Source organism: Vulpes vulpes, chromosome 3 (assembly GCF_048418805.1).
Source record: "Vulpes vulpes isolate BD-2025 chromosome 3, VulVul3, whole genome shotgun sequence".
Taxonomy (NCBI): domain Eukaryota; kingdom Metazoa; phylum Chordata; class Mammalia; order Carnivora; family Canidae; genus Vulpes; species Vulpes vulpes.
Window position 1 is genome coordinate 84,655,965 of NC_132782.1, and position 13,281 is coordinate 84,669,245.

General features: G+C 42.1%; 1 protein-coding gene across 1 annotated transcript; it reads left to right on the plus strand.

Annotated features, from left to right (window-relative positions):
- Positions 1–3,535: 3,535 nt before the first annotated feature.
- On the plus strand, positions 3,536–7,990 carry FAM200A (family with sequence similarity 200 member A). The gene has a single exon (XM_072753067.1). The coding sequence runs from the start codon at positions 6,225–6,227 to the stop codon at positions 7,896–7,898; it is 1,674 nt and encodes a 557-aa protein (XP_072609168.1). The 5' UTR covers positions 3,536–6,224; the 3' UTR covers positions 7,899–7,990.
- Positions 7,991–13,281: the final 5,291 nt, after the last annotated feature.

The window sequence follows — 13,281 nt, forward strand, 5'->3', positions numbered from 1 at the left end:
AGCAAACTATGGCAGTAGTACATTTGTGTTTTAAGTTTTAGCTGACTCAGCAAACTGCTCCAGTGAGAGGACAATAGGGGGGCACTCAATTAAGAGTCGGCTTCTCAGGGTGGCTCAGTCAGTTGAGCATCCGACTCTTAATTTCAGCTCAGGTTGTGATCTCAGGGTCGTGGGATCAGACTCAGTGGGGCACGGAGTCTGCTCATCCCTCTCCCTCTGCTCCTCCCTCCATTCTCTCTCAAATAAATAAATAAAATCTTTTTTTTAAAAAAAGAGTCCACTTCTCAGGAGGCATAAATCCCTAACAAAAAGTAGTTAGAAACATTCTTTTTTAAGCAAAATTTTCTTTCAGTGGGTCTTCAGATGACACAGGTGGCATAAAATTTGTCATTTACACTATATTGCTTTATTCTTTTTAATTTTATTTTTACTCATGTGAGAGAGAGAGAGAGGCAGAGACACAGGCAGAAGGAGAAGCAGGCTCCATGCAGGGAGCCCAATGTGGGACTTGACCCTGGGTCTCCAGGATCACACCCTGGGCTGAAGGCGGTGCTAAACCGCTGAGCCACCCGGGCTCCCCCACTGTATTGCTTTATTTTTTTTTTAATTTTTATTTATTTATGATAGTCACAGAGAGAGAGAGACAGACAGACAGAGACAGGCAGATGGAGAAGCAGGCTCCATGCACCGGGAGGCCGACGTGGGACTCGATCCCGGGTCTCCAGGATCGCGCCCTGAGCCAAAGGCAGGCGCCAAACCGCTGCGCCACCCAGGGATCCCGACTATATTGCTTTAAAGAAAAATACATGAACAACTATTCCAAGGAATTGAGCACTTCCCTAATCTTTCCCATTTGCCCACCATTGCACTAAACATGGATAGTTAACAAAAGAAAGAAAATAGTTACACCAGATTTGACACATTCTCTAAATATGGGTTTGTTTTCCCTAACTGCTTTGTCTCCACCAGCACCATCATCTGAGGGTTTATAGGATGCCTTATCCATTAGACATACCTCAAATCAAGGAACCCATTTTATAGTCAAGAAGATCTGGCAATGAGTTTGTAACCACAGAATTCGTGGTGCTTACTCATCACTCAGAAGCAGCTGCTTGATAGAACTGTGAAATGACATGATGGAGACTCAGCTAAATTACGCCTTGCAAAGTTGGGGAGCTATCCTCTAGGATAAAGTCTATGCACTGATACCCATTGAGCCAATAACATATATATGCTGTTTTGTCTCCAATAGAAAGACCAAGTGGGTACTCATTGAACCAATAACATATTGTCTCCAATAGAAATACTATGGTGTTGAAACAGGAGCTATTACTATCATATGCAGTAACTCACTTGTGGAATTTGTGCTTCCTGTCTCCAAACCTAGAGTCTTCTGGCTTATGGCTCTGATTCTCAGGAAGAACATTGCTTCTAGGAGATACATTAAATGTTCCAGTGATAGTCTCACTAGCAAAGAATGGAGTTATTATAAAAGCCCTCACAGTCCCTACCATACACGCTACATAAATACAAAAACAGCCATCTGCTTTCGATAACCTACCTTTCTGAATCTTTTAGGAACTTTAGTGTAAATTGGGGGGAGGAGAGAGGTCAGGATTTAGACGAGAAAAACAATGCATAACAATGTAGTGGCCCTTAGAGATGACTTGGAACACTGGAAGGAAATTTGAGGAAATATGTAGAGGAAGTTCTGGGACTATGAAGTCTTCAAGGAGGACCACAGTTTAGTGAGCCAGCCAGTGATTAAGGAGCAAAGATCTACTCAAGTGACTTATTGAAGAGTCATTGGGGAAGTAGAAAGAAAACAATGACAACTACAGCAAGGTCAAACCTCATAGAGAATGGGATATTATTTGAGTCTTGGAATGTTACTCAGAATGTCACCTGGTCTTTGGTCACCTTTGCAGCATGTGGCTCTTTTGCAGGCTTTCCATTGTGCTCAGATTTGTCTTGGAATTTCGAGTGTGTCAGTTTTCAAGGTCTTACTTATGGTTTTATAAAAGGTGAGAATGCTTGATCTTCTCCTGAAATAATAGTAAAACTATTGTGATAACATTTTGACATCAAAATTGGACTTACTATAGTAATTACATTATTTTTAAGCCAAAAACTACCTGGTAACTTCAGCCAAGCTCAGAATCTCACCACTATCTAGTACTAAATAAGTCTATTGCCTATAGGAGAAATTTTTGAAAACACTGCATTCAAATACCATTCATAATTAGGGTCCCCCGAGAAACAACCACTTTGGTTTTGTGAAACCATTCACTCTTGACCTTTATATTCCTGTCTACATTTTTGTTACAGTCTTTAGCATAGAGACACCATCACTAAGCAGTGGTATTGTTTGTTAATAACTAGAAATCTTTTTTTTTTTGTAAGATATTGTTTATTTATTCATGAGAGACATGGGGCAGGGGGTGAGACAGAGAGAGGCAGAGCCAGGCAGAAGGAGAAGCAGGCTCCATGCGGGAGCCTGAGGTGGGACTCGATTCCAGGTCTCTAGGATCAGGCCCTGAGCTGAAGGCAGCGCTAAACCGCTGAGCCACCCATGCTGCCCAGAAATCTTTTTTTTTTTTTTTTTTTTTTAAGATTTTATTTGTTTATTCATGAGAGACACAGAGAATGGCAGAGACATAGGCAAAGGAGAAAAATATTCCCTGTGGGGCCCTGATGCAGGGCTCTATCCCAGGACTCTGGGATCACTACCTGAGCCAAAGGCAGATGCTCAAACACTGAGCCACCCAGGTGCCCCAATAACTAGAATTCTTAGGATTACTACCACTAATAAAAAGTAGGAGAAACGTGTAAGTATTTGAGTAGGTTGGTATCAAACGAAACCTAAGCCTCCTTATCCCAAGCGGGAAAAGCTGAGCTGAGGCCAGAGATCCCCGAAGACAGACTCAGCGACTGGAGGACAAGGCCGCAGTCCTCCCGCGTTTCCTAGAGAGGACGCAGGAGGAGGGCCCTGTCCGAAACGTTGGTGATGGTGCACTTCCGGCTTCTGTGAGCCGCAGACGTGCGCGCGCACTCAGGGTTGCGGCGAGCCGGAGGTGTGGCTCTGAGTGTGCCACACTTCGACACCCCCACCCCCAGTTACCTCCCTTTTTGTCCCAGCACCCCCAGATCTCTCTGGGGTTAACGGTGAGACGTGGGTCCGACCAGAGAGGACGGGCGGGGACGGGTGGATGTGTATAGCGAGACTCCCCTCGCCGCGACCGACCCCAGCGGATGGAGGAGGGTCCGGGTCCCCAACCTACATCGCAGCCTCGGGAGGACGCGCAGTCTCCCTGCAGTGACAGCCTCGGAGGCAAGCGAAAAGGGCACAGCGTTTTGTTTTCCGAGCTAGGAGGATCTGCCTCCGGGACCGGGAAGAGGCAGTCTGATGCGTGCCCCGCCTGGGCTCTCCTGTCCTCGGTTTTCACCCCAGGGGATAGCGGACAAAAAGACCCTGGGCTGATGCTTTTGTTCCCCAGTTATCTACATTTGCTTTCCTTCTGGTGAGGGCTTTTTTTGTTTGTTTGTTTGTTTGTTTGTTTGTTTGTACTGAGTTCTTGGAGACCATAAAATGTAAACTGAGGAAGACCCGCAAGGTTATCAAGCTCCACGTGTTGTTGCTTTTTTTTTTTTTCCTTAAGGGGACAAGTTCACTAAGGTTCCTGAATGTTTGCAGATCTTTTGCTCACCCCCAAACCCACCACCAAAGATGGTGGAGGTTAGTGTTCAAAACCTAATGAATAAAGTGATTTGGATGCAGTAGGAAAAGATTGCACACACTTAACTCTTTTCCTTGCAGTTTCTGAACCTTCTGATATCAGACATCAGGTGGATTTTTCGGTTGTGCAAGGTAATTGACTTGAACCTGTGAGTGGTGAAGGGAGTTTGTGAGGATACAGTGGAAAGTGTCTTGTGCTACCAAGAGACCATTTCCAGTGCTCTCTCTCTGCCACTGCAGGATGATCTTGGACAGAACACTACTAGGTCTCAGTTTTGTCCCAAGTAAATTAATGAGATTATCTCAAAGAGCCCTTCCAACTTGGAAATTAATTGATAAGTGAATTTAACTGAAAAATCCAGCTGGGCCAAACCTAAATCCCATCTCCATTTCCTGCAGTGCCACCAAAAAGATACTTTCATTATTGAAAGTGGCAAAGGACCAAAAACGCAAAACAAAACCCACACTGATCAATGTTGAAGAGATCTTAGGCAATGAATCAGTTGTAGAGAATACATTGAAAGCATATCAATGAAACGTTATTTGCTGGAGAAGTAGGTTGATTACACAGTGCAATGGGAGATATATAAGTAACTTACTCACAGACACATAATATCTGTACTTTAACCTTGTGCTGCTGTAATAGTCCTCCCATTCTTTTATTCAGATGTTTTACAAATCACTTGACAGTCTCTTAATTCATAAATGGCATGCTCTTCCAAGTGTTGAAATACCAGGCATATAACAAATTTGTTACTCTTTCTACAAGGGGCAGAAAATACTGACATTGTATTAAAACAAATAATTTTTTAAATGTGCATGCATTGCAAGGAACTACATAGAATGACTTAAGGGCAACAATGAGAGCAAAAGAGTCTATTCTTGAGGGACAGTCTAGTTGAAATAAGGCATAAAACCATTACAAATAAAATTTCAGGGTAAAAGCCATAAAAGTATTATATATACCAAAGTAGTAATGGAAACAGTTTAAGTTTGAGAGAAGACTGGGTGCTGGGATCATTCAAAAAATGTAAAATAAAACCCTTTCTTCTGCTCTTCCCCCAAAATGTTAGCACCACTACTCCTTGTGGGCCTCTTCAGGTCAGAGAGGAGTTGCTGTGCTCACCTCAGCTCTGTATCTTTTGTTTCGCTTCCTTGGAGTCCCTTCATTTGATTCATACTCCTACTGTGAGGGAACAGCACCTAGGCATCTAGGAACTTGTGATTCCTCGTCCCTCACCCCTAAAACTTTGACCCAGATGTCAAAGACTGAGGTACTTTTTCTTTCATCTTAAAAGACCAGAGACAGATGGGATTTTCAAAAGATATATCACTAAACATGGAAACAAGTGAGCAAAGAAAATTTAATAGAAGGTGAAGTTCAGCAAGCAAATGGTGAGAAGATAAATGCTCTGATGCTCTGAGATGGGGACCAAAAAAAAAGTTATGGCTATCAGGAAAGGTTAATGAGTTTCAGTATTTTTAAATATAAATACGTTTTAATTTTTATTTTTCTCTTGTGCCCCACTGGATCATCCTGTACACCCTACCTAGATGGTCATTTTAAGAGTAACCAGATCAGGATGCCTGGGTGGCTCAGCGATGAGCATCTGCATTCGGCTCAGGGCATGATCCTGGTCCAGGGATTGGGTTCCACATCAGGCCCTCCTCCTGAGGAGCCTGCTTCTCCCTTTGCCTATGTCTCTGCCTCTGTCTCATGAATAAATAAATAAAATCTTTTAAAAAAGGGATCTCTGGGTGGCTTAGCAGTTTAGTGCCTGCCTTCAGCCCAGGGCGTGGTCCTGGAGTCCTGGGATCAAGTCCCACATCAGGCTCCCTGCATGGAGCCTGTTCTCCCTCTGTCTGTGTCTCTGCCTCTCTTTCACTCTCTCTCTCTCTCTCTCTCTCTCTGTGTGTGTGTGTGTGTGTGTGTGTGTGTGTGTCTCATGAATAAATAAAATCTTTAGAAAAAAAAAATCTTAAAAAAAAAAAAAAAAAAGTGACCAGATGCTCTTATAGTGACTGGATGGCAGTGTAGCAGCACAGTTAGGACCCTGAGCTTCAGACTTGGGTTTGAGTAGTGGATCAGCTACACTGTATTGTTAGACCCATTATTTAATTTTTCTGAACTTTTAAAAATAGGAGTAATTGTGTACTGCATAAGGTTTCCATGAGCAGTAAATGAGCTATATACGTAAATATAATGAACAAATCAGCCTGCACTCTGGCTACCACAACATCAGATTTAGGCAACTGTCCTCATGAATACTTGCATGAGGTGTTAACAGCATCACAATACAATGTTACTTTTTCATACTGCTATTAAATTTTTCTACTCTGCAGGACAGGTCTCCTAAAACATCTTGGACAAAAAGAACAGTCCTGCAGACAGACCCTGTGTGGATCAAGTGAGCCAGTTCTTTGAACCTGAACACTGACTCCTGAGTCCAGACAGACTGCAGATTTGTCTCCCCAGTCCACCCAGGAGATGGAAGGCATAGTGATAGTGAAAGTGGAGGAGGAAGATGAAGATGAGGAAGACCATTTCCAAAGGGAAAGAAATAACATAGAATTATCCCCACCATTTCTTCTTAGTCAGTCCACAACCATGAATGAGAGAGCCCTGTTATCATCCTATTTGGTTGCATATCGAGTAGCAAAAGAAAAACTGGCTCACACGGCTGCTGAAAAAATTATTCTTCCAGCCTGTATCGATATGGTACGGACAATTTTTGATGATAAATCAGCTGATACATTAAGAACTATACCTCTTAGTGACAATACAATATCTCGTCGAATCTGTACGATTGCAAAGCATTTAGAGGAGATGCTTATTGCACGGTTGCAGTCTGGGATAGATTTTGCAATCCAACTTGACGAGAGCACTGATATTGCAAGTTGTCCAACACTCTTGGTTTATGTCAGGTATGTGTGGCAAGATGATTTTATAGAGGATCTGTTGTGCTGTTTAAGTTTACATTCACACACAACTGGATTAGATATATTTACTGAATTAGAAAAGTGTATTGTTGGTCAGTATAAATTAAATTGGAAAAACTGTAAAGGAATTTCGAGTGATGGAGCAGCAAATATGACTGGGAAACATAGCAGGGTTATTGAAAAATTGTTAGAAGTGACACATAACAGTGCCCTTTGGCATCATTGTTTTATTCATCGGGAAGCTTTGGTATCCAAAGAAATTCCACCAAGTCTAATGGTTGTGTTGAAAAATGCAGTCAAAATTGTTAATTTTATTAAAGGAAGCTCATCGAATGGCCAACTTCTTGAAATACTTTGTTCAGAGATTGGAGTTAACCATACTCACTTACTGTTTCATACAAAAGTTCGTTGGTTGTCTCAAGGAAAAGTATTGAGCAGAGTATATGAACTCAGGAATGAGATTTACAGTTTTCTCATTGAAAAGCAATCACATTTGGCAAATATTTTTGAAGATGACATTTGGGTAACAAAATTGGCATATTTAAGTGATGTTTTTGGCATTCTTAATGACTTAAATTTGAAAGTACAGGGGAAAAACAATGTGTTTCAATATCTTGAACATATTCTAGGATTCCAAAAGACATTATTGTTGTGGCAAGCAAGACTTAAAAGTAATCGCCCTAGCTACTATATGTTCCCAACTTTGTTGCAACACATTGAAGAGAATATTATTAGTGAAGACCACCTAAAAGAAATAAAATTAGAGATACTAATACATCTCACTTCTTTGTCTCAAACCTTTCATCATTACTTTCCAGAAGAGAAATTTGAATCATTAAAGGAAAATATTTGGATAAAAGATCCATTTGTCTTTCAAACCCCTGAATCAATCATTGAGTTAAACTTAGAGCCCGAAGAAGAGAATGAATTATCACAGCTCAGTTCATCATTCACACTACGGAATTACTATAAGACATTAAGTTTATCAGCATTTTGGATTAAGATTAAAGATGAATTTCCATTGCTGAGTAGAAAGAGCATACTGCTGTTACTACCATTCACATCTACCTATTTGTGTGAACTAGGATTTTCCATCTTGACACGGTTGAAAACCAAGAAAAGAAATAGGCTCAATAGTGCACCTGACATGCGTGTAGCCTTATCCTCCTGTGTTCCTGACTGGAATGAACTTATGAACAGGCAAGCACACCCCTCACATTAAATCTAATCTCTATGAAATTTGTTTTTGGACTTTTTAAGGTTTTTTTTTAGTAGGTTGTATTTAAATATTAATAAAATTATATTTGGACTTTACTGTGTTTCATTTTTCTATGTAATATCATTTCAGGAAACTTGTTCTAGTAACATGAATCATGTGTATGTGTATCCAGAATAATGACGTGAAATATATTTGTGTCTTACTGTCAATTTTGAAAAATAGTGCTCTTAAAATGTAGTCTTATACTCAGATCCCTGTCCACCACTGCTGCCTTGCTGCTTCCTTTCAGGCAGAGCCCCATTCGGGTCCAGTTTCTCACCATCTGTGTGCTTATATGTGTTCTTCCTTTTTTGTTCTAATTCCAGGAAGTGAATCTTGATGCTAATCATGGCTTAACACCATCCTCAAACTGGATTTATTTAAGCATGGGCACGTGTTATAATTCTAGCTAATGAGATGCATATCTAGGACACTCTGTCAGGATATTTTTGTGAAGGTGTCCCTTGCTACCCAAGGGACACAAGAGAGAAGAGAGTGATAGGGACATAGTTTCTGAATCTCTCCAAGACCCTCCTTAAAAACAGAGCAACCAGGATAGGAAAACTGAAACTCACAGACATCATCTGTGGCAAAACTGGGTGACAGTGTACCACCAACAGTTACAAAACTAACATGGTCCCAAGCCACTGTGTAAAAGGAAGCACAAAGAAGAAACGAGTATCTGATAGATTTGAAAGCTGTAAAATAATCCACAGATACTCATGCAAAATTTCAGTGGCTATATTGAGACGAGCAGCTTAAACCAAGAACAGCTTCCTTACTTCAGGAGAGGGTGAGTTTTAGGGGTTGATGGTAAAGTCTGGGAGCAGGATGGGCCCTGTGAAATAAAATCCAAGTTGACAGGACAGGAGAAACCAAGTCTTATCTCTGTATCCTTGAGAATTGCTTTGTTTGGTTTCCTCTGCCCACAATCAAGATCTTTTTGTGTCCTGATTAGTGACAATTAGCCTTTGGCCAAATTCCAGGATACAGGTTTCCACAAGCACCATCCTCATGGGCTGGGGCAGTTTATGATGGGTCTTTCCTACTAAAATCCTGCCCCTTCCGGATCAGATACCTGCTTCCTTTGTGTTTTCTTGTGATGACCTAACTAGTACATGTACCTCACCAGCACCATTTAACCAGGGACAATTTGGAATTGCATTGACCCCTTTGGGACAACTCATATCCACATCCCTAGTCCCCCACCTTTATCTGGGAAGATGCTGGAATGGGGAGTGAAGATAACAGTTTGCTGCCAGAAAGAGAATTAAAAAGCTGTGAAAACACCAGATACAGATCTTTTCTCACTGTAGTGTGGAGCCCTGAATAGGTTAGGACTGAGGAGTCTTGAGGCTCCAGATATGGTCAAGTCCTAACTCTGCGCCTCCATTTCTTCATCTGTAAAATGAGGACTGTACTGCTTGTTTTCCCTGCAGAGCTTCTGAAGACTGTATTAAATGTCTTAGAAATGTAAAGCACCATATAAACAGGGTGGAAATACTCCCGGTCTACCTGTGGGCCTGAATTACGGTGTGCGTAATAAGAAAGAAAAGAATAAGAAAAAAAGATACTCCATATGCTGCAGAGAAAGAAAGAAAAGAATAAGAAAAAAAGATACTCCATATGCTGCGGAGAAAGAACTCCGGCTTTGGAACTGGACAGCTGAATTTTGTCTCTGATTGATACTCCCTATCTGACCGTGGACAATTCATTAACTTTCTGAAGCTCAGATTGCCCAACTCTAAAATTGAGACACCCTCTTAAGTAATTATTTTAAATGTGTTGTATTGTAAATGTACGTGTATTGTTAATACACAGTAAGCCAGTACAATGTAAATCCACTCCTAAGCAGGACTGAACTGTGTCTCCCAAAATTCCTACATTGAAACCCTACTGCATCTGGAGATAATGGGGTAAAGTTAAATGAGGTGATAGGTTTGGCTGTCAATAGGACTGATGTCCTAAGAGGAAGAGCTACCAGGAGTGGAGGCACTGGGAGGAAAGGCCATATGAGGACAGCAAGGAGCAGCTGTCCACTGTTACCTGGATATCTAATTTCCAGCTTCCAGAACCTTAAGAAAATAAATATCTGCAGCATTTTGTTACAGCAGCAGGAGCATACTAACATACCAGGTAAGGTATTTAGCACAGAAATAAGCACATTATCAGATGCCCAACAAATGTAACCTTTTTTTTTTTCTCTTAGAAACAAGATTATAACCGCAATGGTTTGTTAAGGTGGTTTATCTGGACTAAGTGATGGGTTTGTGGTAATGCAGTCGTATTTTCTCCTGGTAGCAGCACCAATCAATGATATACACTGCATTTGTACTATTTCTGGCCAAAGATAAAACACAGCAGTTGCTATACTGCACCAAACTCATGCTCAGGGGAACCAAGAGACAGATGTCAAAAAGGAAAATTGTCCTTGACACCAAGTCCAAAACATCTTGGTGTTTATCCTTGAATATTCCTAATTTTTTTTTAATCTGCTATATTTTCTGTATCTCTGCAGGTACTTCGTTACTTTCCTACTCTTACTTTTTCTCCCTTTATCTTCCCATTTCAAACAGTGTCTCTAGTTCTGCTACATGTGATCTGACAGGTGCAGATCTCTGGTCACCCTGATACCTGTTGTTTCCTCTTTCTGGACCTTCTGTAAAGTTCTCTCTCCTTAGGTCCAAGCCCCAGGGCCTCACTTATGGGGGGAAGTCATTCAGGATTCGGTACCAGCACAGAAAAATGCTAGTGCCTTAACGTATTGTCTCCCACGCCCTTCCTAATGGATCCCAACATTTAGGTTTAAGTCAAAGCACAAAGCGGGGCTGGGCCGGGGCGTAGGAACCGTAGAGGAGGCGCTTTCCCCCACATCGTGCTGGGGGGCCAGAGGCCGGGGTGCCCACGATCATCGGGAGACTCCTCTCGACCTCTCCACCACCCGCACACCGTAATTCAGGCCCACAGGTAGACCGGGAGAGGAAAGACGAACAGAACACAGGACCTCTGGGATCCCTGGGTGGCTCAGCGGTTTGGCGCCTGCCTTTGGTCCAGGGCGTGATCCTGGAGTCCGGGGATCGAGTCCCACGTCAGGCTCCCGGCATGGAGCCTGCTTCTCCCTCCTTCTGTGTCTCTGCCTCTCTCTCTCTCTGCCTCTCTCTCTCTCTCTGTGTCTATCATAAATAAATAAATCTTAAAAAAAAAAAAAAAAAAAAAGAACACAGGACCTCAGGACAAACAGAAGTCCCGGAAAGCCCACCGTAAGTACCCAGCAGTCTCGCCCCCTCATGCCCGCTCCGCCTCATTAGTGCTCTGTAGGAATCTGGGGGGTCTCACCGCCACCTCCGTAGTTCCCGGAGCCTCCCTCTACATTGTACATCTAAGAGTAAGATGTAGCCTCTTCAGTCTGGGGAAAAGACCAAAGTTTAGGGGGATCCCTGGGTGGCTCAGCGGTTTAGCGCCTCCCTTTGGCCCAGGGCGTGATCCTGGGAGTCCTGGGATCGAGTCCCACATCGGACTCCCTGCATGGAGCCTGCTTCTCCCTCTGCCTGTGTCTCTGCCTCTCTCTTTCTCTCTCTCTCTATCATGAATAAATAGAATCTTTAAAAAAAAAAAAAAAGCCAAAGTTTAGAAACATTTCCTCCCCCTGTGAGAAAGAAATAAGGGACCATGGGAAATCTAGCCTCCAGGGTGGAAGGCGCGTTCACAAGTTCCTTCTGCAAGGAAAATATCTCAAGCTAATGACCAGGCCCTACTCACTCAGATGGTTCCAGTACTTTTGTAAAAATGACAGGAATTTTTTAGAAAATCACAGGCTTCCTTTCTGCCCCTAGTACCGTAGTAACATGCTCCGTGTGCCCACTTACTGATGTAATTGGAACCCAGATTCTGCTGTCCTGTTCCTTTTCTGCCTTAGTCCCTTCCAACATCTTAATGTTAAAAAGATAAGGAAGTAGCATCTCAGGCAAACAAACTTGTTCTTACTTGCCCAAACTCGAGCAAATGTATGACCCTAACGTCTTGTTTCCCTTTCCTTTTGGAGGAGAGGGCTATGATGGATGTGGTGACTGAGTAACAGCAAAAACTTTTCAGATACTCAAATAACATAATTTTTTTGTTTTCCTGAAATTAGAAGCAATGAGGGAAAGCTGTAAGACTACAGATAAACAGTTTTCAGCTCAGAAAGATGTTTCGGACACTCAGAAACTGGGTAACCAATTGGCAGAAGTGTTTTCTCCAGTTCAACATGTTTACTAAGTGTTTGTTACACACGGAGGATTCCTCCATCAGGTTGGGGAGGTTAGGTTTGATGATCCCATGGGACCCATGACAATTTTAAGATCCTATAACTGTATGATTTTATCATATCTTGGCTCAAAACTTTTTCACACAAATGACAAAAACAGAGTTTCAAAAAAAAAAAAAAAACAGAGTTTCACCACTTTGTAATGTTTGATGTTTAATAATACAAGAGAGAGGCGCCTGAGTGGCTTAGTTGGTTAAATGCAACCAACCCTTGATTTTGGCCCAGGTCATGATCTCAGGGTCGTGAGATACAGCCCCAAGCTGGGCTCTATGCTGGGCGTGGACCTGCTTAGGTTTCTCTCTCCTTCTGCCCCTCCCCCCTCAGTTCAGGTGCATGCCCTCTCTCTCTCAAAAATAAAATTTAAAATCTTAAAAAAATAATAGACATAATATAGTTTAGTTTATACGCAAAGTGGAAAGTAGTCTGGCTGGGTTCAAATGCTAATTCTGCCACATACTGTGTGACTTGGAGCACTTCAGTTTTTCCCAACTGTAAAATGAGGGTGTTACATAAAATCACCTCATAATGTTGTGAGGATTAAATGACATGATCCACATAAAGCACATGATGTTTACAACAAGGTAAGTACTCAATAAACATTAACACCAGTCTTCACGGAAGTTTTCATTCTCTATTAAGTCTTATAGCTGATCTTCAGTTGTTTTCTTTGTTGTTGTTTTTTTTTTAATTTTATTTATTTACCCATGAGAGACACAAAGAGAGGCAGAGACACAGACAGAGGGAGAAGCAGGCTCCCTGCAAGGAGCCCGAAATGGAACTTGATCCCAGGACCCCAGGGTCACAACCAGAGCCAAAGGCAGATGCTCAACCACTGAGCCACCCAGGCACCCCTGACCTTCAGTTGTGATTGTTTGTAGGAGACTCCTTAAATGCTACCAGTGAGGCCCTCTGACATTGACATGTTGCATGAAATTGGTGGCTATTTGTCCTGAGGGTGTCACTGTCTCTTTAAGCAACTAGTGGCTTTCAGCAAGAACTACACAATTCTATAAACGTTCTATTATTTCATTTTCCCCCCAA

Excerpts from the sequence above, each read along its gene's own strand:
- FAM200A (XM_072753067.1), top strand. The coding sequence starts at position 6,225 with ATGGAAGGCATAGTGATAGTGAAAGTGGAGGAGGAAGATGAAGATGAG.